The following is a 27,075-nucleotide window of genomic DNA, read 5'->3' as shown; positions in this document are numbered from 1 at the left end:
AATGAAACATAACACATAGACGTTCACTTAAAATCAACTATTTAGACTAAAAACTATTTTGTCTTATCTTAATTGCTTGAACTATTTTTATTAAACTTTTTTGTCCCATCAAAACAACATATGGTATTACTAGAAGTATAATTTTAAGTAGAAATTCCTTTGTAGATATATTTCATATGGCCTTCTTCTATAGTACTATTTTAGAAATTTTAATCTAAATATTTTAAGACTACTCTCTATTCGCTTCTTCCTACAAATGACAGTTTTGGTGGTCTTATCCTTTTAGAAACTTTCCCGAGAAGAGCTGCTGTTACACCTGCTTGAATGTGATATTATTATTTATAACATTACAGAAAATATACCACAAGTTGATGAAGCTATGTGGGCTGTTTCTGGTTAGTGAAGTGTTTTCTTTCATTAATTACAAAAATCATGTATATTGTATTTGTTTTGATAATGGCCTAAATGAATATTGTGTAAATCATGATCATAAAAAAAAGAACTGGATTATTCTAAAATTCTAAATTGAATACTCATTAGAATATCTCTGTACTTCAAGGATGGAAAATTTTTGATCATCAAAACAGAAGATAAACTTTTAAAATTTATTAGAAAATACAATGTCAATAAATACTAAATTCATTACTAACAGAACAATGCTTAGTATTTTATATATGCTGCTGGTTTAACCTTAAAAAATAGGATGGGCCAGGTGGCAAAAATAAAGGTTCAGAAATTCACTGAAGAAAAAATTCTCTAAAAATTAGAATTGTGCAGGTGAAAGCTCATGCCATCATGAATGGCAAGAAACAAGAAAATAAGATAAAAAGGATTAAAAAAAAAATAGAAGATAATGTGAAATGTATTATTGGAAAACAACTGACCTGGAAAACCAATTGAGGAGATAGAATTTAAAAATGATTGGATTATCTGGAAGCCATGATCAAAAAAGGAGCCTAGGTGTCATCTTTCAAGACAATTGCTCTGATATCCTGGAATTAGACGATAAAATGAAGAAGGGTCCAAAAAAAGGGTCAATAGCTGCCTCAGTTTATAGGCAAAGACACCAAGAAAAAGACCAGCTTCTTTTTTTTTTTTTTTAAAGGTTTTGGGGAGCATACAATAAAGGACAGAAGAGGATAAGTAACATGGGGTTGATAGAAAACTCATTGGTCATATAACTGAAGCATGAGGAATAATTAGTTGGAAGTTGGGAATGGGAGCTAGTAACAATCTTCTCCTTTCCTTTTGTGGCTAAGAAGTGTTCATAATTGGAGTCCATCTGCAAGATAATGACCTAGAAATCCTTGAAGAATCACTTGGTGGTATAACGATATTAGGCCTGTGTAATGACCGCGTACTTAAAATCAGCCGGAGTCAGGAATTCAGATTAAGGGAAAAATCTTCAATCGTCTTATTGAAGTGAAGAGGTGAAAAAAGAGTGCGATAGCAATATGGGCAAGAAGGATTGCGATAGCAATATGGGCAGCTGCGACAGGAAGCCAGCTAGCAGAGGGAGACATGAGCTGAAAGGCCATCGCAATGGCAATGAGAGCAGTCTCTCTTTCCCCTTCCTTTTTCCCTCCCCTGCCTCCACCCACCAAAATCGTCATTTCCTATACAACACATCAGGACTTGCACAAAGAGTGGGTGGGGGCCATTCTTTCTCCAAGCTTGTATATTAATAGAGTATGTGGTCCAATTACTATTTAGCCTCATGTGCTTGGGACCTCAGTGCATCAACTCAAGCCTCAGCCCATTACAGGCCAGCTGAATTCTGAACTGAATTCAATTAGAATACAAATAATTCCCCAATTGAAAAATGGTTTAAAAATATGAACAGGTAGTTGTTGTTGGTTTTTTAAATATAGCTTTTTATTTACAAGATATAAGCATGGGTAATTTTTCAGCATTGACAATTGCAAAACCTTTTGTTCCAACTCTTCTCCTCCTTCCTCCCACCTCCTCCCCCAGATGGCAGGTTGACCAATATATGTTAAATATGTTAAAGCATAAGTTAAGTACAATATATGTATACATGTCCATACAGTTATTTTGCTGTACAAAAAGAATCGGACTTTTAAATAATGTACAATTAGCCGAACAGGTAGTTTTCAAACAGAGTAATCGAACCTATCTATAGTCATAAGAAAAACTTCTCTAAATCACTATTGATTAAAGAAATGCACATTAAAATAGCTCTGTGACCCCACCTCATACCTGGCAGATTGGCTGATATGAAAACAAGGAAAATGATTAATATTGAAAGGGGTGTGGGAAAACTGGTACACTAATGTAATGTTGCTGGAGTTGTGAACTGATCAAGTCATTCTGGAAAGTAATTTGAAATTTTGCCCAAAGGGCTATAACAGTGTACATACATACTCTATGATCCAGCAATTCCACTTCTAGGTCTATAACTCAAAGATTTTTTTTAAGAGGAAAAAGATCTATACATAAAAAACCATTGGTGACAGGTTTTTTTGGTGGCAAATTGGAAATTTGAAGGGATGTTCATCAGTTAAAGAATGACTACACAACTTGTGATATATGATTGTGATTTACTATTGTACTTTAAGGAAATGACAAGATGCTTTCAGAAAAATCTGGAAAGATTTACATGAAATATGGTACAAAGAAAAGAGCAGAACCAGAAAAGTTAAAAAAAAATTCTCATCAGTGGAATGATCCAACACAATTCTGAAGTACTAATAATGAAAAATGCTATCTATCTTCAGAGAAAGAACTGATGGAGTCTGAAGGAGGACCAAAGCACCTTTTTAAGCTTTATTTTAAAAAAAAAAAATTTGGTCTGCTTCTTTCACAACATAAGTAATATGGAAATATGTTTTGCATGGCTGCACATGTATAACCTATATCCAATTGCTTGCCATCTCAATGAGGAAGGAGAGGAGGCAAAGAGGAAGAGAATTTGAAACTCAAAATTTTTAAAATGAATATTAAAAATTGTTTTTATATGTAATTGAAAAAATAAAATGTTTAATTAAAAATTAATAGATCTGAGAATGATGTGTATAGAGATGAAAAGTTATCCATGATGGCTTACTAAGGTCACAAAGTGAAAAAGTATAGAGGGAAAAGAGAAGAGAACCCAGGACAGACCCCTTATAGGATACCAGTAGATAATGGGTGCAACTTGTTTGAAGATATAGCAAAGATGATTGAGAAAATTAATGACTGAGCATTAATACAGTATGAGAACCAGGAAGGAGGAATATTGTAAAAACCTATAGAAGAGAGAGTATGCAGGAGGAGTGGTTTATTGACAGTGTCAAAAACTGCAGAAAGGTTTAAAAAGGATGAGAACTGAAAAAAGGCCATTAAATCAATGGTAACTTTGGAGACAGCAATTTCAGTTGATTGATGATGTTAGAAGCTAAACTGCAGAGAGTGAGAGGAAAGGAAATGGAGGCAATGATTATAGACTGTCTTCTCAAAGACTTTAAGCCATGAAGATGAGGAGAAGACAATAGATGGTGGGAATGGATGGATCAAATAAGAGTTGGTTTTGTTTTGTTTTTTTTTTATAAGGATGAGGAAGACATTGGTATATATAAGTGTCTACCTCCAATAGACAGGAAGAGACTGAAAACTGGTAAAAGAGTAGGTATAATAAAGGGCAATCTGCTCTACAGGACAGGATGGAATGATATCACTTGAATATATAGGAAGGTTCTCCCTGTCTTGGTAAAAAGGGCTTCCTCTTCTTGTGAAACAGTTTTGATAATAATAACTACAAATAATTGTACATAAAATGTGCTTGTAATAAACCTTTTTTTTTTTCCATTACAGCACTAAGTGAAGAAACAAGCCATTTTGAAAAACGAAAGATATTTATCTTACTATCAACCATGATGACCTGGGCAAGATCTAAACCCCTTGATCCTGTGAGTAAACAAACCTTCATTTTCTCATCCATCTATGCATTTATCTTTTTATCTAGCCATCTATTCTTTTAAGAAGCATTTATTTAATGTTGCCAATATCTACCTAGGGCCAATCCTGAATGCTAAAGGTATTAGAAAAAAAAATAAGATATTTCTACCCTGAAGTTTAATAAGACAGAGAAGACATGTAGATAAACATCAGTAAAGTAAAACAGAAAATGTGTAGAAGAGAGGCAAAGAAAATGCTATGAGACCTGAGAGTCAGAAATAATGTGCCAGAGTTGTAGCTGGTTTATGTGGAATTTTCTTGCACATATACTTGTTTCTTTGAAGTTCTTAATTATTTGGGATAACCTAAAAATAATTTGCTATACCAAATTTTCTCAGAGCCTAGATATTTGAAAGCTTTCTTTTAAGTTCTTCCAGGTTTTTAAAATAAATTTTTCTGCATTTAGGTATTAACTTATAGTAGGGATTATCTTAATTTTTTTTAACAATTTTTGAAACTCTATTGAATATAACTCTGATGAGATTGTAAGCTTTCTTCTTGAATAAATAAAAGTATAGTGCTGCTTTCTCTATATTTCTTTGCTTATATAGCCGTTTTAGTCTTTATTTGCACACTAATATATATTCAGTATATATGACTTTGAACTTGTCTACATATTTATTTTGTAAATATTTTTGATTTCCTTTTAAAGTGTATTTATTCTTTCCTCTCCATTTGACTAAACATTTCTCAAAGGATAGAATCCTACTATCTTCTCTATCTTCCCATAAACCATATTGGAATATTTATCTATCTCAAGAAAAGGATTGACTGGTTGGCTGACTGAGGAAAATGATCCATCCTTGTTTTAAAAAGGCTGATGTTTAGTATATTCTTTTCCATGCCATCCTTGGAGGTATAACATCTCCAAGGTTTTGTACTTTGAAGTTTCACTCTCTCACAAAAATTTCCTATCACCTTTTTTACATATTCTCACACTAAATCTATACTTTTCCTTCATCAAGATCTCTTAATTCTTTTATCACACTATATTCTTCAAATTAATCTCCCCCATTCTACTGTCTTTATACCTAGTATTTACCCTCTGGTCTTCCACATTAGTAGTTGGCTGGCCTTACCTGCAGGTACTCTGTCTAAATGAATATAATTTAGAAAAAAAATTTTCTATGGATTACTGAAATCTCCCAAGATATCTTAGGGTTTACCAGCTACATTTCTTTCTTCAGTATAATTCCTTAAACCAAAATCTCTCTGACTTTCATTGATTGGCCAATAACAAGTCCCAAGCCAAGCTTTGATTGGTCATTGTTTGTGCTCTGCTTGACTCAAAGTGAATGTAAATACCATGTTTCCCTGATAATAAGACACTGTCTTATTATTTTTTGGACAGAAAAAACACCAGAGAGCTTATTTTCAGGGGAGAGCTTATTTTTAATGAACATTGACAGCAATTTTAATAAACAGGTAAATGTGAACAAAAAAAAGTACCTTTATTCAATAATGATCATGTTGTCTTCTTCAACATCATCATAAGTGTCCATATCCTGAATTCCATCCTGGATGTCTTGAGCCTCTATTTCCTTCAGAAGAAGTGGACCCAATCTGTCATGTTCAGCAATATAGCTCTCTTTAAATGAACATGTCTTGTCCAGGTAACCTGCTCGTAATGCCTTGGTGACACAGCTGTGAGTAATTTTATCCCATGACTTCTTTACCCAAGTCATGACTTCTTGCAGACAGGGCTTCACAAAGTTTCAACGCTGATTTCTTTCCATTCTATTTTCAATGTAGTCATTGACGTCCATGCGCAAATGGTCCTTGAATGGCTTGTTTATTGCAATATCAAGGGTGTGGAGATAGGCAGTCATTCCTGCATGAATCATTACTTGATCTGTTCTTCTCTCTGCAAGGAAGTTCTTCATTTCTTTAGAGCAGTGAGTGCTGGCTGAATCCCAGATTATCAGACCTCTTTGGTTACCTCGCATGACAAGTGGCAGCATTAAATCAACCCACTTTCTTATAACGGCTTGTGTACACCAGGCTTTTTGGGTTTCAAGAACGTAAATGCCTGATAACACGTTCAGTCTTATCTTTCTTGCCCTTACTGATGATTAGAGGTGTGACTTTCTTTCCATCCAAACGAATTGCTAAAACACAGGTGACCCATGCACTTTCATAGCCAGTGGTGGGAATGTAGATTGACATTGCAACCCTGTGATGAATTGTTGTTTGAGATCCTTGTCCCATAAACACTGCAGTTTCATCCATAGCAATCATATTGCAGGTTTGCTACTTGGAAATGTCGATCCTATCAATAAAGAACTTGAATGCAAGTGCACGTTTAATAACTTCAGCATCTTCCAGCTTAAACAGTGTTGTTGATCTTCTTAGGGACAGTTCATACCGTTGAAGGAAACCGTCCAACCAGTGTTGTGATGCTTTGAATCCTTCTGAGACCATTTCAAACTCTGGTGCCATTGAAAGGGCAAATGCTTGAATATTAGCCCTGCGCACAACCAAGGCTTTTGCTCTCCTGTCAGCAATCCATTCACCAGTGAGGATCTCCAAGTCAGGATATAAGGGTTGCCGACATGATCCAGACCTGTGCTTTTTCCCTTTTCCCTCATCCACCTGTTGATTGAGGTTATTATAATCTGCTCTCCATTTTCTGGCTATTCGAAGATCCAAAAGTTTTTCTTTACAGAAAACTGCAAGATTCTTGCCATGTGACTCCTCTGCAATTGCTTTCTTGGACTCAACAGTATAGCTCTTCCTTTTTGTACTAATGTCTGGGGGGTCAAAACAGACAGAATAATAAAATTATGACCATCAGTTCTTCTTTTCACTCCATCATGCCCCTCAATAATGTTTTAACCCCATCATGCTCCCTGAGTGCTCCTTCTATCCTCCATGATGCCCCCTGAGTTCTTCTTTTATCTTCCATCATGCTCCCTGAGTTCTTCTTTTATCCTCCATCATGCCCCTTTTATCCTCCATCATGCCCCCTCACTCCCACTTAGAGGGTACTGAATGTAGCGTGTAGCACAGAGGATCACCTTCACTACAATAGCAATCTCAATAGGGCTTATTTTCGGGAGAGGGCTTATTTTAGAGGAATCTTACACAGTAACAGGAGGGCTTATTTTTGGGATAGGTCTTATTATTGGGGAAACACGGTAGCATTGTTTCTGTTTTGGCCAGAAACCTAGAAAGTTTTCCCCTCCCAAATTAGATTATTATTAATTTTTTTGATGAAGTTAAAAAGGCCATTTTTTGGCCTCAATTCTTACCTAGCCTTAATCACTGAATAGATATTGCCTCAGTCGAATTGAGACCTTTTAAAATCTTAGCTTAAAAAGGTCAAGGTCCCCCATTGCACACAGGGTTATTTCCAACATCCTGATCTGTATTTTACTATTGGACCCAGATGGTTCTGGATCAGAATATGAGGCTGGTAACTTTGCAAAGCTCCCCCCTCACTTACATCCAACTCATTGGCATGTTATGGCATCACCTCCCTGATGTCAAGGTCCTCTTCAAGAATGAAGGACACATGAGACACCAAGAATCAGTCAAATAAATTAAAAAGAATGGAAAAAATGGAACAAAATATGAAATTTCTCATTGGCAAAATAGCCAAGCTGGAAAATAGATCCAGGAAAGACAATTTAAAAATTATTGGTCTATCTGAAGGCTATGACCAAAAAAAGCAGCTGGATAGCATTTTACAAGAAATCATTAAGGAAAACTGCCCTGATATTATAGAAATAAAGTGGGAAATATTCATTCAAAGAATACATCAATCACCTCTGCAAAGAGATCCTATAAGGAATATTGTTGTGAAACTCCAAAACTATAATCTGCAAGTTGTTAGACAAAAACAATTCAAATATCAAGGAGCAACAGTCAGAATTGCCCAGGATTTGGCAACTTCTACAATAAAGGACCAGAGGTCCTGGAATACCATATTCCAGATGGCAAAGGATATAAGGTTACAACCAAGAATAAACTACCCAGCTAGATTCAACATCATCTTTCAGGGAAGGAGATGGTGCTTCAATGAAATAAGAGATTTTCAATCATTTCTATTGAAAAAACAGGACTAACCAGGAAATTTAATCTACGAATACAGACTCAAGAGAAACCCAGAAAGGTAAACGAGAAAATATATATTTAAAGGTTAAACGATATCTGTATACTCTTTGAGAACTGGATCTGTCACTGGGGCAGACAAAGGAGGGCATCACATAGATTGAAGGTATAGTTGTGAAGGACTTTGTTGTGATAACATCAAAGAAAAAGACATTATGGGGTGGGAGACAGTCCAAAGTAGAAAAAGAGAAAAGGGGAGGTATAATGGGACAATTAGATCACAAGAAGAGGTGCAAAAGACCTGTTACAATGAGGGAAAAAAGGGAGGGTCATGAGCATTGTCTGAAGCTTGATCTCATCAGTTTTAGCTCTAAGAGAGAATAACTTAATCATTCAATTGAGTATAGAAATTTATTTAATCCTATAAAGAAGTAGGAGGAGAAAGAGGAAAAGAAAAAGGAGGAACAGGTAGAAGTGAGGGCAGAAACACTAGTAAAAAAGGTAAGAGAAGAAGGGGCAGCTAGGTGGTGCAGTAGATAGAGCACCAACCCTGAAGTCAAGAGAACCTGATTTCAAATCTGATCTCAGACACTTAACACTTCCTATCTGTGTGACTCCAAGTGAGTCACTTAACCCCAATTGCCTCAGCAAAAAAAAAAAAAAAAAAAAAAGTAAGAGAAGGGAGGAAAGATAAGGTAGTGAGTGGGGTAGAATGGGATGAGAGAACAAAAGTATGTACAGGGGAGAAAATAGGATGGAGGGAAATACAAAGCTGTTAATATGACTCTTAATATGAATGGGATGAATTCTCCCATAAAATTGAAACAAATAGATTAGATTAAAAAGCAGAATCCTAAATATGTTGTTTACAAGAAACACATTTGATAGATACATACAGAGTATAGGTAAAAATTTATTATGTCAGCTGAGTAAAAAATTACAGGGGTAGCCATTCTGATCTCAGATAAAGCAAAAATAAAAATACATCTTATTAAAAGAGATAAAGAGGGAAAGTACATCTTGATAAAGGGTACAGTAAATAATGAATTACTAGTGATACTAAATGTTTTTGCACTAAGTGGTAGAGCAGGCAAATTCCTAGAGAAGATTTTAAGCCAGTTATAGGAAGAAATAGACAACAAAACTATTCTAGAAGGGGACCTCCACCTTCCCCTCTCAAAATCAGACAAATCTAATCACAAAACATACCAGAAAGAAACTAGGGAAGTTCATATGATCATAGAAAATTTAGATATGATAGATCTTTGGAGAAAATTGAATAGGGAAAGAAGGAAATATATCTTTTTCTTGGCAGTATATGACACTCAAAAATTGACCATGTTTTAGGACATAAAAGCCCACAATCACATGCAAAAAGACAGAAATAGTATATGTCAGACCACAATGTAATAAAAATTATATTCAATAAAGGGCCAGGGAAACAGACTAAAAACCAATTGGAAGTCAAATAATCTAATTCTAAAGAATGAATGAATCAAACAGTAAGTTACAGAAACAATTCATAATTCTATCTAAGAAAATGACAATAATGGAATAACATACCAAAACCTATGGGATGCAAACAAAGCAGTTCTTAGGGAAATTTTTCTATTTCTATATAGCTACATAAATAAAATAGAGAAAGAAGAAACCAATGAATTAGGCATGCAACAAAAAAAGCTAGAAAAAGAACAAATTAAAAACCTCCAATTAACCACCAAATTAGAAATTTTGAAATTCAAAGGAGAGATAAAATAGAAATTAAGAAAATATTGAACTTATTAAACTAAGAATTGGTTTTATGAAAAAAACTTAACAAAATAGATAAATCTTTGGTTAATTTGATCAGAAAAAGGAAAGAAAAAAACTAAATTACCAGCATCAAAAATGAAAGGGGTAAACTCACCACCAATAAAAAAGAAATTATAACAACAATTAGGAGCTATTTTGCTGAACTCTAATGCAAGTCTGGCAATCTAGCCAAAATGGATGAATATTTTCAAAAATATAAATTGCCCAGGTTAACAAAAGAAGAAATAAAATACTAAAATAGTCCCATATTAAAAAAAAAAAGAAAAAAGAAATTGAACAAGTCATTAACAAACTCCCTAAGAAAAAATCTCTAGGGCCAGATGTATTCACAAGTGAATTCTACCAAACATTTAAAGAAAAATTAATTCCAATACTATGTTAACTATTTGGAAAAAATAGATAAAGAAGGAGTACTGTCAAATTCATTCTATGACACAAATATGGTACTGATATCTAAACCAGGAAGAGCCAAAACAGAGAAAGAAAATTACAGTCCAATTTCCCTAATAAGTAATGCAAAAATTTTTAAATAAAATATTAGCAAAGAGATTATCACCAGGATAATACAATATGACCATGTAGGATTTGTACCAGGAATGCAGAACTGGCTCAATACCAGGAAAACTATTACCATAATTGACCATATCAATAACAAAACCAATAGAAATCATATGACAGTCTCAATAGATGCAGAAAAAGCTTTGGGCAAAATGCAACGCCTATTCCTATTAGAAAAACACTAAGAGTGCTCATAGGGATAAAGGAAGCTTTCCTTAAAATAATAAGCAGTATCTGTCTAAAATATAAAACAAGTATTATTTGTAATGGAGAGAAGCTAGACACATTCTCAGTAAGATCAGGAGTTTAAAAAAAAAAATGCCAATTATCACCACTATTATTTAACATTGTACTAGAAATGTTGATTTTAGCAATAAGAAAAGAAAAAAAAAAGAGAATACACAATGAGAAAATAAAACTATCACTCTTTGCAGATGATATGATGATATACTTAGAAAATCCTAGAAAATCATACAAAAACCTACTGGAAACAATTCACAACTTTAGTAAAGTTGGAGAATATAAAATAAATCCACACAAATCATCAGCATGTTACTGACAAAGTCCATCAGCAGGACGTAGAGAGAGAAATTCCATTTAAAATTACTGTAGAGAAAATAAAATATTGGGGGTCTACTTGCCAAAACAAACCCAGGAACTATATGAACACAATTATAAAACATTTCTCACACAAATAAAATCAGATCTAAATAATTGGAAAAATACCAGTTGTTCATGGTAACTATGGACTGAGGCTGAACCGTGGCCAAGGTAATATAATAAAAATGACAATTCTGCCTAAGTTGGTCTACTTGTTCAGTGCCATAACAATCAAACTGTCAAAACATTATTTTATAGAACTAGGGAAAAAAATGGCAAAATTCATCTGGTCAGGAATATCAAGGGAATTAATGAAAAAAAATACAAAGGAGGATGGCTTAGCAGTACCAAACCTAAAACTATATTATAATGCAGCAATAATTAAAACCGTTTGGTATTGGCTAAGAAATAGATTGATGGATCAGTGGAATAGATTAGATATACACAATACAATAATCAAGGCCTATAGCGGTTTAGTATTTGATAAAAACCCAAACTCCAGCTTCTGGAATAAGAACTCACTATATGACAAAAATTGCTGGGAAAACTGGAAAAATAATATGTCAGAAAATCGGCATACATCTGACACCCTATACCAAAATAAGGTCAAAATGGTTACACATTACATGGTTACATAAAGGATGATAACATAAACAAATTAGGGGAGCAAGGGATAATTTACCTGTCAGATCTTTGGAGAAGAGAGGAATTTATGACTAAAGAAGAACTAGAGAACACTAATGCATTGTTGGGGGAGTTGTGAAATGATCCAACCATTCTGGAGAGCAATCTGGAACTATACGCAAAGGGTTATAAAACTATACATACTCTTTGATCCAGCAGTGCCATTACTGAGTCTATATCCCAAGGAAATCATTAAAGAGGGAAAAGGACTCACATGTGCAAAAATGTTTGTAGCAGCTCTTTTTGTGGTGACAAAGAATTGGAAAAGTAGTGGATGACAACTTGATTCTTCTTAGAGGTTCAGTGATCTGAACCAATTTCAATAGACTTTGGACAGAAAATGTCATCTGCATCCAGAAAAAAGCTTAAGGAAACTGAATATAAATCAACACATGCTATGTTCATTTCTATTTTATGTGTTTTTTTTAAATATCTCCCCTGGTTTTTCCCTTTTTCTCTCCCAACATGATTCATAAAGTAATGTGTGCTAAAAAATAAATAAACTCACCACCATAAAAGAAAGAAGAGTGAAGGACACACAACAAAAACAATAACAAGAAGGTTCTCTACAATCTGACTTTTAAGATAATTTTCTGGCTTTATTTCCTATTATTATCATTCTTGAATTCTGTTATAGGTCAAACTAGATGACTAGCCATGACTCCAACCAAACTTCATGATTTATTTGAACTGAGAAATAAAAGGGAAAGTTCAGGAACCTGAGGCTTTAATTCATTGTACTAAAGATATTCTCTATAAGTTATTTATTAATTAACCCATCTTAATAAATTAAACACCAAAAGGAATTTTTTGCTAGCATACTTTATTTATTTATTTATTTTTAATAACTTTTTATTGATAGAACCCATGCCAGGGTAATTTTTTACAGCATTATCTCTTGTACTCACTTCTGTTCTGATTTTTCCCCTCCCTTCCTCCACCCCCTCCCCCAGATGGCAAGCAGTCCTTTACATGTTGAATAGGTTACAGTATATCCTAGATACAATATATGTGTGCAGAATGGAACAGTTTCTTGTTGCACAGGGAGAATTGGATTCAGAAGGTATAAATAACCTGGGAAGAAAAACAAAAATGCAAGCAGTTTATATTCATTTCCCAGTGTTCTTTCTTTGGGTGTAGCTGCTTCTGTCCATCCTTGATCAATTGAAACTGAATTAGCTCTCTTTATCGAAGAGATCCACTTCCATCAGAATACATCCTCAAACAGTATTGTTGTTGAGCTATATAATGATCTCCTGGTTCTGCTCATTTCACTTTTGCTAGCATATTTTAACCTTGATTGCTTTTACACTAGTAGATGAAAGAAATGGCCCACCTCATCAAAATGAGTAAATGATGTTTTAGAATGTCATTTAAGATTTTTCTTACTATATTTATATCCTTAATAATTTGACTAATATTCAAATTAGTTTGTATTTTCTTGAGAATGTATGAACTAGCATAATGGAAAGCTATTCAAAAGCACTTTACCATCTGGCAAGGAGAAAGCAGGAAATAATTGATATTTTACTTCCCAGAATGGGAAACTCAACCATCTCTCTAAGCAGGTTAATTCCATTTTTTCTTTGTTTTCTTTTTTTAATAATAGTTTTTTATTTTCAAAATATATGCAAAGATAGCTTTCAACATTTACCTCTGCAAAACCCTATGTTCCAAATTTTTCCTCCCTTCCTTTTCCCCACCACTTCCCCTAGACAGCAAGCAATCTAATATATGCCAAACATGTGCAGTTCTTCTATACATATTTCCATACATATTTCCATTTATCATGCTGCACAAGAAAAAAACAGATTAAAAAGAAAAAAATGAAAAAGAAAACAAAAGTGAGCAAACATAAAAAAAGATGCAAATACTATGTTATGCTCCATATTCAGTCCTTTTTTCTCTTTCTGGATGTAAATGGTGGTCTCCATCACAAGTCTATTGGAATTGTCCTCAATCACCTCATTGTTGAAAAAAGCCAGGTCCATCAGATTTGATCCTCACATAATCTTCTTGTTGCTGTATATAGCTAATTCCACTTTTGGACAGCTGTAGCTGTTTCTTCTGACATCACTCAGATGTATTTTATATAACTTCAATTGGATCCTCACTGCTGCTAGATAATTCTACCACATCTCACTCTTTAACTCATTATCCCACTCTTTTCCAAACAGATATGTCCATGTCTCTCTCATCCCTCACTTTATCCTTTTGTTCCCACTATCATCCCATATCTCTTCAATGCTTTGTGGCTAAACTCTTTACTATCTACAACAGGTGACTCTACTTCTTCTCTGACTCTCTTTTTCCCTTTACAATCAAGCTTCTGACAATTTTAAGGAAATTGCTTTCTTCAAAGTTGATAATGAGCTCTTTGTCAAATCCAATGGCCTTTTCTCAGTCCTCATTCTCCTTAACTGCTCTCTAGCCATTATACTTGATTACCTTTTCCTTATTGCTCTCTTCTCTCTAGGTTTTCAGGATATCATTCTCTTGGTTTTCCTGCCTACCTAACTACTCCTCTTCAGGCTTCTTTTCTGGATCCTCATCCATATCTCCCTCTAACCATAAATGTCTCTCAAGGTTCTGTCCTGCTTCCTTTTATCCCTCTCTCCTTCTTTCTTGGGTGATCTCATCACTTTCATGGATTTAATTACCATCATTATGCTGATGATTTGCAGATCCATTGAGAACTTCTAATCATATAACTCCAAATAACTTTTAGACATCACAAACCAAATGTTCAGTAGACATCTTAAACTAAACTCACCCATAACTGAACACATTATCTTTACCTCTAAACCCCCTCTCTTCTTCTACCTTCCCCAGGAGAAGGCAACCCCATTCTCCTAGTCTTTCAGACTGGCAGTCTGCGTGCTATCCCTCAACTCCTCATTATCTCTCATTTTCTATATTCAGTCTCTCACCAAGGCCTGTTGATCTCACCTTTGTTACATCTCTCAAATATGCTTCCTTCTCTCATTTGACACTGTCATCACTCTAAGGGCAGAGCCTCATCCCTTCCCACCTAGACTATTGCAGTTATATGCTAGTAAGATTAACTGCCTACTGACTTTCCTGGTTTCCTTTAAATCCCAACTAAAATCCTATCTCTTATAAGAAGTCTTTTTCAACCCTTCTTAATTCTAGTGTCTTCCCTCTCTTAATTATTTCTCATTCATCCAGAATATAGCTTACTTTGTATATATTTGTTTGCATGTTGTCTACCATGTTAGATTTTAATCTTCTTGCGAGCAGGAACTATTTTTTGCCTTTTTTAAATAGTGCCTGGCACATAATAGATGCTTATTAAATGTTTATTTTGACTGATGGGAAATAAGTCAAAGACAATAAGGTGATGAAGTGGAATGCCTTGATTAATTGAGAACTATCTGTTTGCAGAAACTTAGCTATAGGGTCATATATTTAGAGTAGAAAGGATCTTAAAGTCATCAGTCTTTCAGTGTTTTAGATGAGGAAACTGAGACATAGGAAAGTGAAGTGATTTTTCTTAAGATCTTAAATTATTTGCAGTTAGAAATCATATCTAGCTCTGTGACTCCAGATCCAGTGCTCTTTGCTGCATCCCACTAATTGTAAAGATCAACTTTCTAATTGTTTGAAAATCTCACATTGCCAAAAGAAATGAATCTTTTTTTTTGCAACATGAATAATATGGAAATATATTTTAAATGATTGTACATGTATAACCTATATCAGATTGCTTGCTGTCTTTTTTTCTTTTTTCTTTTTTTAAAAATTTTATTATAGCTTCTAATATACAAAACATATACATGGGTAATTTTTCAATATTGACTCTTTTTTTCCCCTTCCCTTCACTCCCCCAGATGGCAAGCAGTCCTTTACATGTTAAATAGGTTACAGTATATCCTAGATACAATATATGTGTGCAGAATCAAACAGTTTTCTTGTTGCATAGAGAGAATTGGATTCAGAAGGTATAAATAACCCGGGAAGAAAAACAAAAATGCAAGCAGTTTATATTCATTTCCCAGTGTTCTTTCTTTGGGTGTAGCTGTTTCTGTCCATCCTTGATCAATTGAAACTGAATTAGCTCTCTTTATCGAAGAGATCCTCTTCCATCAGAATACATCCTCAAACAGTATCGTTGTTGAAGTATATAATGATCTCCTGGTTCTTCTCATTTCACATAGCATGAGTTCATGTAAGTCTCGCCAGTCCTCTCTGTATTCATCCTGCTGGTCATTTCTTACAGAACAATAATATTCCATAATGTTCATATACCACAATTTACACAACCATTCTCCAATTGATGGGCATCCATTCATTTTCCAGCTTCTAGCCACTATAAACAGGGCTGCCACAAACATTTTGGCACATACAGGTCCCTTCCCCTTCTTCAGTATCTCTTTGGGGTATAAGCCCAGTAGAAACATTACTGGATCAAAGGGTATGCACAGTTTGACAACTTTTTGAGCATGGTTCCAAATTGCTCTCCAGAATGGCTGGATGTGTTCACAATTCCACCAACAACATATCAGTGTCCCTATTTTCCCACATCCCCTCCAACATTCCACATTATTTTTCCCTATCATTCTAGCCAATCTGACAGGTGTGTAGTGGTATCTCAGAGTTGTCATAATTTGCATTTCTCTGATTAATAATGATTTGGAGCATATTTTCATATGTCTATAAATAGTTTCAATTTCTTCATCTGAGAATTATTTGTTCATATCCTTTGACCATTTATCAATTGGAGAATGGCTTGATAAAAGAAATGAATCTTGAAGTCACAATTTAAAGAACTAACTCTGAGCAAATAATAAGTAGAGATGAGACTAGTATTCAGGGGGCATAATGAATGATGGAGAAGGAATTTTACCTCCCAGTTTAGGCATTTACTTATAAACGAAGGGTTGAGTACCAATTAGGGGCCAAGTAATAGGTAAATCAAGCACTACAGAAAGGAGGGGAGCTAATATAACCCTCTCTTTCTAGTTGATGCTCCCATTGAGAAGTTGTATTAAATGCTTTTATCATAAAGTCTTTAAGTTCCATTCATTACCAAATACCATGACAGTGATAGACACAATAGAAAAGTTGGTATATCCTTCTAACACTGGCTCTGCAAATTTGTATTGAGAGGAAAAGAGCATAATTTTACTATTTTAGAATTTTGTTAAATATGAATATGAAATATAAAACATTTTCTACAAAATGTGAAATTTTATATAAATTAATAGAAATAGGAAATATTTTGTATGCTTTAACAAAACATGACTAGATCATTTTTAATAAGATAATTTGAAGAATTTTGAAGTGAAAAATAGAATTTAAAGCTTTGTGTGGGCCTATGTTAACTAATTAGGTTGGAATAGTTGTATTTAAGGGAACAAACTTTGGTCTTAGAATCATTCAAAAAGTATGTTTAATTCATAGCTTTGTTACCTGAAGAGCTGTGTGTCCTTAGGAAAGTCATTTAAAATGGAAATTATAATACTACCCGCCAGGACTGTTTTAAGAAGAGCAACTTGTAAATTATAAAACACTAAATGTAGTTATAAATATTTAGTATAGAAAATATAAGTGGTTCAATTTTATAAGATCTGCTTTTTATTTTACAGGAAGATCTTGAAATTCCCTTTAGTGAAGAGGATTATCGTAGGAGAAAACCTCATCCTAATTTTTTAGACCACATAAATGCTGAAAAATTGGTCCTAAAAACTGGAAAAAATGTAAGTTTAAAATCAAGAATACTATGGAGTAGAAGAAAAATTCCTTCTGGTCAATAATTTTAAATGTTGTTGGATATTTTCTCCAACTTCAACTATTTCTTTTTCAATTTTTAAGTTTTTTGTTTTTTTGGTATTTATTCATTCATTCATTTATTTTATTCATTGCTTTATTTCTTACTAAATTTGACATAGCAACTTTAAATCTACATCAAGGGATGCATATTTTCTTATTATCTAACTTCTTTAATGTTGAAGAAAGGTATAGTTAGAAAATAATATATTTCTGACACCATTCTTCTGTGCAGAATATAGCATTGGTAAGACAGTTAAAAAGTTAATAAAACATTTTAGAATAAAATAATTAATAAAACAGTCATTCCTAGACAGACATATGACTAGATCTTTTTTTCCTCCCATATAAAGGGAGAATGAAGCTAACAAATTTAGAACAGTAGCTAGAAGGTGACACCAAGTGGTTTCAGCATACATTGCAAGTAAGAAAAAAAATGGACTAGACTTAATTTAATAAAACTGTGTTGTTGTTTTTTTTAATTACTTAATGAATTCATATTATGGATTCTTGTCTCAGGAAACAAACAAAAAAATATTTTTAACACTGTTATTCTGCTGGTGAGGTTATATGTCTTCAGATTATGACAGCTCACAGTCTCTAAAGAAGCAGAATTTCAGATGATCCAAAAAAACAATCTAGAGATAAAAAGTATTAGCTACAGCAGCACATTGTTGACAATGATTCACCTATAAGAAGTAACATAGCAGATCATAAGATTAAAAATCTAGAATTGAAAGGGACTCATAAACCCTCTATAATTCAACCTTTTCATTTTACCAATGAGGAAATTAAGACCTAAGGAGGCCAAGTGACCTTCCAAGATCACATAGATATTAAGTGTCAGAGGAGTGATGTGAACCCCTATTCCTCTCATCACAAAACTTTTTCCAAAGTATTATTCAGCCTCCAGGAAATGAAAATGTAGGAAAGTCATCTGTTGTCATCTATTGAAAACAGTCTTTAGTGTTGCACCAATATTCCCATGATATCAAAACATGTAGAGAAAGTCCTCTGAGATGTTTAGCCCTCTTGAGAAAGTATAGAAAATTATGGATAAGAGTTGTAAAAAATGAAAAGGCACAATTGTATTATGATCTTTGCCATTAGAGAAAATAGCCACATTAATAAACCATATTTCTATTGAAATATTGAAGCATATGACTTGTCACTCTACTGAGTTGCCACTTAGAAAGTCAAGGTTTCAATGACTAAGGAGGTTTTTAGACTCTTTTGATTTCCTCACCAAGGTGCCTAATTTATATTAATTATACTTCTTTAAGAAATGGAAATAACTTCACATATGCCAGTTATTTTGTTCATTTTAAATTTTTTGGTCATTGGCAGCATAAATTGGTCAGGTTAGAATTACCTTAATTTTACATGATGTCCTATTTTTTCCTGTCCCCTGATTTAGTATTAATTTTGGGTTTATGCTCTTAATAAGTCAAAAGCCTAACTATACATTTTCAAATGATTCCAACAAAGATAACCATTTGTTTCCTATTTTTTACAAATAAAATCAATTTCCTTTGTCATTCAGAACTCTTCTTATATTGTACATTCCAACTATCTTTTTTAGGTGTATATTCTTGATGTGTAATGATAGAACTAATATGTAATCTATAAATCTTTGAAATCTCGTATTCAAATCATGATTTCCACTATATTTTTTTATTATTCCTCCTGTGCTCATACTTATTTGGAAGTCACTGAGAATTTAACTCTAAGCTGATTTCATTTGGAGGATTATAACTGAATTTTTCATAGAATTTCTTTATATTCTCATTTTATACAACATTTGTTAGTGCATAAGTCAGTTATTTTCATGAATCTTTTTTGGTATATCATCAGCACAGCAATAAGAAATAATCTAATATATCATGAAATTATGCTTCTTTTTAATTATGAACACATGATAAAACTAACTCCTCTCCGAGGATAACCTTTGCACTGTCCTTCATTTAATTGCAATTTTCTTTTGTTTTCTGGTTTTATATAAAGAATGTCAAGATTGTTATAATCCAATTCCTTCAGTAGTATAGACCTATTATTGGTCACTGGAAAAGAACCTCACAATTAGCATACCAGGAAGAATTGGAAGATGTAGTGTTCTCATTTGGTTTTCTGGAATTCTTTGAGGCAGCCTTCTTTTCAGTTCAGTAATCACCACAAGAGTAGCCAGGGGTTAAAGTCCAAACCCTTTATTATCTCTTTCAAAGTCTTGTTCTCCTTTCCTGGGCCCTGGAATCTTGGTTTCAGTGGAGAAAATGCAGGAGGATAGGTCTGCCACCACAGGGTGTGAGATGGGATGAATGAATCTGGGTCCAAGGGCTTGTGCTTCAACCTTCAGTCCCTCTTGTCTTCCCTATCTCTGAATGAATCTAGCTGGAGCTCCCAGTTTATATGCTCTACACTGAGTATAAATGAATCATTATATCACTAGAAACCATTATTTGTTGTAAGATTAGATCAATTATGCTGAACTCAGAGAACTATTAATCACCATGCTAAACTAGATAACCATTGTCTCATCAATTACACTGATTTAACATCTTGTAAGAATCCTTGTTTCAGAGTTCTGGCCCATAACTTCTCCCACTTTCTTTTGTTTTAGAATATAAGGTAGTCATACTCTGCTTGGCTTCTCAAGGGATGAGAACCCCAAAAAAGGAGGTGATCATGCCTTCCTTGACTCCTCAAAAAAGGGTTGAAAAACACCAAAAAAGGAGGTGATCACGTCCTTCCTGACTTCTCAGGAAGGGAGATGCACCAAAGGAAATGGTGCAGATTAGCGGGTTTCTGAAGGGTCTCACTTGAAACAGGTATACATAAATCCATCAACATGGGAGTTATTACAAAGAAATAACACGAATCAGCATGAGGAATTATACATGTCCATAAATTCTAGAAATAGTCCAAAACCAATCCATTACTTCATGTGTCAGAGAATCCAATGATTCCTGCAAGTTTTGAAGTCCTGCAATACTCTCATCTTGTATTAGGGAATCCACTGATTCCTGCTGGTTTTGAAGTTCTGCAACAATCTTATCAACAATTTTTTATCTCAGAAAATCCAAGATTCCTGATAGTTCTGAAGTTCTGTAACAGTTTCATTATCAGCCATGCTCTTTCAGTGTCAGATGTTTCTTAGGTCTTCTCTTTTGTTTCGAGGTTTTTCTCTTTTTTTTGTCTCTCTTCGATGGACAAGGCAAATACGGCTCTTTGGCACCCATCTGATTCCTTCTCCATTTGTAGAGATGCAAGCAAACCCTCTCCCCCAAGCAATTAACCTATCTAGTCCCTTCTGTTCACCATTTTCTAGATCTCTCCTCATCACCTGGCAATTACATTGGAGCTGCTTGCACTGGACATTGCCCTCCTATTGGGTTAAAAAGCCTATATTCTCCCCAATTGTAATCCCTTTCTCCCATCTGATTGCTTTTTGTCTGATTGATCATATCATGGTCCTGAACTTCTAAAGGCTCTTTGGGTGTAAACTCAGCTGCTGTCATGCCCCACCTGTTTTCTGTTTGAGGACTTGGAGCTGAGCCTTGCCTCTCATTTCCCTGGGTCAGTCTATATTCTGAGTTCCAGTGGAAACCCTTTGCATTTTGGACATGGAGTTTGGGGTCTTGTTCTCTCACTATGTTTTCTCACTTTATCTCTATGCCGACATTGAGTTTTCAGATGCCCCACTTTACCACACTGAAAGCATTGACAAGTCTCTCTGGAAGTCCCTTGCAAAGGGGGACTCCATTTTCCCATGTTCTGCATTATAGCCTGGATATAAAAGACATTTGTGCCCACTGTGGCACAGTGTCTTATGATCTCCTCTAAAGGAGCATCATTGTGTAGTCCTAGTATGATTCTTCTACAAACCTTATTAGCATTTTCCTTAGCCAGTTGTCTTATCATAATACCTTTTTCTCTAATCGTTTGTATGACAGCTGTTTGAAGACATCCTACAAAATCAGCAAAGGTTACATTTGGACCTTGCTTTTTTTTTGTGAAGGCTTTGCCTTGATCTTGTTTTCCTGGGAGAGTGCCCCATGCTTTTATACTAATAGAAGCAATTTGCTCATATGCGGCTATGGCACTGAAGTGTCTGCATACTGACCTTTACCTGCTAGTTGGTCAAAGGTGATTTGTATATTAACTCCAGTTTGCCTATTTTGTTGGGCTTGTATCCTGCATAGTTCACTATACTCTGAAAGCCACAAGTTTTGTCCAGGTTCTAAAACATGACCTGGCTATGGATTTCCAATCACTAGGGGTTAAAATTTCATAAGCCAAATTCTCTAATAACATCTTAGCATAAGATGATGTAGCCCCATAAAGAGTGCAAGCCTTTTTCAAATCCTTGATTTTTTTCAGATCAAAAGGAGTATATCTTTTCCTGGCTTGACTTGAAGAATAAAATTCTTCAATCACAGGGTATGCATTTATCAAATCAGATATATCCTGTCCTTTTTTAGCTTTAACTAATGTCTTTTGTAACCTTGTCATAGGCTGCTTCATAGGTGGTATTGATTGTGTTGCTGTCCCTCCCCCTCCTCCTTCTCCCTCCACCCATGAAAGATTAAATCAGGGAGATAGGTCAGGGATTTGGGAATGCCCTAATGGTTTCTGCTGTGAAGCACCACACTCTGTAATTTCATTAGAATTGTACTTAACTCCTTTATTGTCTAATTCTTCATCCTTTTCACCTAATTTGTCAATATCCTCCCCCTCCTATTTTTTCTTCTTTTTCCTTATTCTAATACTTATATAATTCTTTAAAGCCAGTTGTATTAAGTTTTATATATAAATACAAACACACACACACACACACACACACACACATATATATATAGATAGTGTTTCTTTAGAAATTGATTCAGGACCATTATCGTTATAGTATTCATATACTTGCTCTCCTACTAATTTCCACTCATCTGGATCTAATTCTTTTTCCTTAAAGAACCAACGAGATGTGTATTTTAATATGTCAAAGAGTTCAATGATCTTCATCCAAGTTACAATCAGACCTTGGTTTTTCATAAATCTAACAATCTAAACATTTGTCCCATTTCAGCTTTAATCCTTAATAAAGTTGCCGTGTCTATTTTTGTACTTACCCTAATTTCTGGGTCACAGATGTAGGTCCTTGGTCCCACATTCAGGCACCAAAATGTAATGTTCTTGGTTCGGTTTTCTGGAAGTCGTTGGACCAGCCTTCTTTCAGTAGAGTAATCACCACAAGAGTAGCCAGGGGTTAAAGTATATATCCTTTATTATCTCTTTCAAAGTCTTGTCTACTTTCTTGGGACCCAGTTAGCTTTCTTAAAGATCTTCCAGAGTCTTGGTTTCAGTGGAGAAATGAAGGAGGAGAGCCTTCCATCAAGGTGGTGTGAGATGGGATGAATGAATCTGAGTCCAAGAGCTTGTGCTTCAACCTCTAGTCCACTTGTCTTCCCTAACTCTTAATGAATCTGGCTGAGGCCCCCACCTTATGTGCTTTATACACCGAGTATAAACCAATCATTATATTACTAGGAAACCATTATTTGTTGTAATATTAAATCAATCTTGTAAAATTAAATCAATAGAGAACTATTAAGCACCATGCTAAACTAGATAACCATTGCCTCATCAATAACAATGACTTAACATCTTGTGAGAATCCTTGTTTCAGAGTTTTGGCCTGTAACAGGAAGGTAGCCCCATATAAGTACCATTTTAAACTTCTCTTTGTTGCATGAGTTGTTCCAGCCAGAGAATTCACCATCAAGTAATCAGTTTACTGATAATAAGTTTTTCTGTTTTTAGCTAGGCTGGCCTCTATAGTTGAGGGACACCCAAAGGAAAATAAAGAAGTAGTTAGATGGTATAGTAGATAGAGCACTGAACCTGGAGACAGGAATATATGAGTTCAAATCTATCCTCAAACGCTAGCCATGTGACTCAGAACAAGTAACTTTACCTCATCTGCTGTAGTTTCCTTCATCTGTAAAATGTAAATAAAGCACCTAACTCTCAGAGTTGTGAGAATGTCAAATTTGTAAAATGTATTGAATTTCTTAAAGTATTATATAACTACATAAATGCTAGCTATTGTTACTATTTATTATTGTTATTAGAGAGACATTTGGGAGTGATGGGTAGGTTACAATACATTATAATCAAAGAATTGCATGAGAAGCAGCACTAATGATGTCATCAAAGACATATTTGACTAGAAAAGAATCTAGACCAGTTACATAGTAAAAAGATGGGATAGCAACTATCAAACCATATGTTGTACTGCAGGACTTCTTAAACTTTTTCTCACTTGCAACTCTTTTTTTTGTCTGAGAAATTTTTATGCAACTTTGTCTCAAATCTGATCCGTGTTTCTAACAATGTTTGTGCATGCATAAAGCAAAGTGCTCATGCTATGTGTTCAGAACCAAGGTTGCAGTGACAGCAGCAGCATGAGCAACACTGTCAGATTCATTATACATTTGATTTTGAATTAATTTTTGGTCGTTGTGTTTAGAAACTTTTTACTGTTGCCAAATTTTTCATGATTCCCATATTCAGTTATGCAACCCCAATTGAGGTTATACCCTCATCTTACACTTATTGATTATACTAAGTTGGGTCCCTAAGGGATTGACTAAATCGATATTCTAAGACTAACCTTTTGGGTAGCTACTTAAAACCATAGCTCATGAGTCATGAAGCCCATACTTTGCATTTAGAATCATCTAATAGACTCAATTAGAGCTTATCAAAGCCCTCATTTGCTCAACTAACAACAAAAAAGTAGTTGTTTCCCCCACTCCCAAACAGGAGTGCCATTTATGGCAAATAACCACCATATTCCCAAGAGTACTTTAAAAGTACATTTATAGTAAGGCAAAAATGTAGAACATACAAAGCACTCAATGGTTCCTGGTAAAGAGCTTCAAAGGCTTATCAGTGTGAGCCACAGGGTCTACAGAGGATCAGTTTTTTGGCTTTTCTTTTATCCCCATTTTGAACAGTGTCTGATATATAGTAGGTATTTAATAAAGGTCTCTTAACTTGGCTCTTACATCCTACACATCTTCCAGAGTCTGAAAGGAACATAATCTTATAGTAACAAGAAAAAAAGAGGACTTCTGGCCACGATGGCAGGGAGGACACACACATCTATCTAAGCACCTTCTTGCTCTCAGAATACTTTAATGGAATTAGGGCTTGACTGAAAAAAAAACCACAAATAATTACCAACAGAAGATAGCTTCAAAATTTGACAGAAAAGGTCTGTTTTTGCTCACGGCTGAGGATAGTTAGATCAGGTGCAGACTGAAGGCAGGAAGACAGCGAGAGCACGGAAGGCAGTGAGAGTACTGCAGGCAACTCACACTGAGCAGACCTGAGAGGGGTGGAGTGTGATCCCAGCCATTCCTGTAGGGAGAACTTTGCCACAGTGTGGCTACTTTACTCTGGCAGCAAGCCAGTAAATCATCAGAGAAGCTATAAACACAGTGGGTTGTGGTGAGCTTTTTCTTCTCAAAACACAGCCAGGTGATAAAAGTTCAGATCTTTTATTATCTCCAATATATCCCGGTTAGCTTAGAGGCCTATCTCTCTGCTTGGTTCCAAGAGCTCTTGCCACTTTGTCCTTTGCTTCTGCCTCTGCTTTCTTCAGCCTCCAACCAGCACAGAGATGGAATGAATCTCTTGTTTCCTTCACTTGGGACTCGGCTAGCTTTCTGGTGAGTCTTTCAGACCAGCTTGGTCTCAGTGGGGGGCGTGCAGGAGCCCAGCCACCTACCACAGTGGTGTGAGATGAAGATGAATCTGGTTGTCCACTGAACTCTCGACTCGTAGCTTCTTCCTCTGAAAACTCTTCTTCTGCCACCAGCCAGCCAAGTGGAAAATATTCTGCCTTGCCTCGGAGAGAGGGCTTCTGGCGTAATTCCACTGAAATCTGACCGAGAGCCTCTGTCTGTTTCTTTTATACAAGAGGGAGGAATTGTGGGATACGAGAGAGAGGGATTATGGGTTTTCTCCCATAGTGCTCTCTGGCCCAAAGAGCTTCAAGGGAGGTGTGAACTCACAAAGGTACAAAGTTTACTTTGTGAAGCTGGCATACTTGTGAACTCCAATGAGTAAAGGTGCAAACACAAGCATTGTACTAATTAGTTCTACTTAGTACCTTGTTTCAGGTTCTGCCCAAAACATCTTCTCGTAAGGTTAGATCAACTCTAATTAGTTAGCAGTTTGTAAGGATTCCAACAGTGGGTAAAGACCATAACCCGGAAAAACTAGAGTCTCTCTGGACCTGGCCACACCCACCTGGAGTGTCTCAGAGTCTCAGAGCACAGATGCAGTGCAACCATTTCTGTCCTGCTAGTGCCTCACTGCTACCCCCTGCAATCTGTAGAGGAAGCTCTGTAATACCATCCAGTCCTCACCCCAAAAAAGCAGACTGCATTTGCTTTTTTTGTTAGTTTGTTTTCTTTGACAAAATGAGCAAAAAATTAAAACAGGCTCTAACAATAGAGAGCTTCTATATGAATAGAGAGCAGACTTTAAACCCTAAGGAGACTAAAAACAGACTGTCTCCAGATGAATCCTCAAAGGGGCATATGATCTGGTCCTCAATACACAAGACTCTCATAGAAGAAATTAAAAAGGTTCTTACAAGAGAGCTAGAAGAAAAATCGACAAAGAAAAGGAAGCTTGGCAAGAGGATCTGGATAAGTCATCCCACTCATTTAAAGATAGAGTGGAAAAAGAAATCAAATCCCTTAAAAACAGAATTACTAAATTGAAAAAGGGAAACAATTCCAAGGAAAACAGAATTAGTGAATTGGAAAAAGAAAATAGCTCTCTAAAAAATAAAATAGGCAAAAGAGAAAAAAGATTCATAGAACAAAACAACTCACTTAAAAACTCAATTGGACAATTAGAAAAGGAAATTTAAAAAGTGAGTGAAGATAGTAATTTATTAAAAATCAGAACTGAACAAATGGAATTGAATGACTCGAGGAGACACCAACTATCAGTCAAGCAAAACCAAAAAAATGAAACAATGGAAAAAAATGTCAGATACCTTCTTGGGAAAACAAAAGACCTGGAAAATAAATCTAGGCAAGATAATCTGAGAATTGTTGGACTTCCTGAAAAATATGATGGAAAAAAAGAGCCTTGAACACTATTTTCCAGGAAGTTATCAGAGAGAACTGCCTAGCTGTTATAGAAACAGAGGGTAAAATAAACATTGAAAGAATTCATTGATTATCTGCTGAAAGGGGCCCTAAAAATCAAAACTCCAAGAAATATTGTGGCTAAATTCCAGAACTATCAGATGAAGGAAAAAATACTACAAGCTGCTAGGAAAAAAACAATTCAAATGTAGAAGAGCCAAAAATAAGTATTACTCAGGATCTAGCAGCGTCCACGTTAAAGGACTGAAGGGCCTGGAATCTGATATTCTGAAAGGCTAAGGAACTTGGTATGCAGCCAAGAATAACTTACCCAGCCAAAATGAGCATTTTTTCGGGAAGAAGATGGACATTCAATGAAATAGGTGAATTTCATCTATTTCTGATGAAAAAATCAGAACTAAACAAAAAGTTTGATCTCCAAATATAGGACTCAAGA

General features: G+C 35.0%; 1 protein-coding gene across 2 annotated transcripts in view; it reads left to right on the top strand.

The window, feature by feature from the left end:
- The window catches only part of AK7 (adenylate kinase 7), a 102,210-nt gene that overhangs the window by 6,595 nt on the left and 68,540 nt on the right, over positions 1-27,075 (top strand). For both annotated transcript variants that reach the window (XM_051978427.1, XM_051978425.1), the window contains exons 3-5: positions 287-395; positions 3,814-3,908; positions 17,274-17,384. In XM_051978427.1, the coding sequence (XP_051834387.1) occupies positions 287-395; positions 3,814-3,908; positions 17,274-17,384 (315 nt within the window). The remainder of the gene's footprint in view (positions 1-286; positions 396-3,813; positions 3,909-17,273; positions 17,385-27,075) is intronic.

The sequence above is a fragment of the Antechinus flavipes genome, chromosome 2, assembly GCF_016432865.1.
Source record: "Antechinus flavipes isolate AdamAnt ecotype Samford, QLD, Australia chromosome 2, AdamAnt_v2, whole genome shotgun sequence".
Classification (NCBI taxonomy): Eukaryota; Metazoa; Chordata; class Mammalia; order Dasyuromorphia; family Dasyuridae; genus Antechinus; species Antechinus flavipes.
This window is presented reverse-complemented; position numbering and strand designations above follow the sequence as displayed.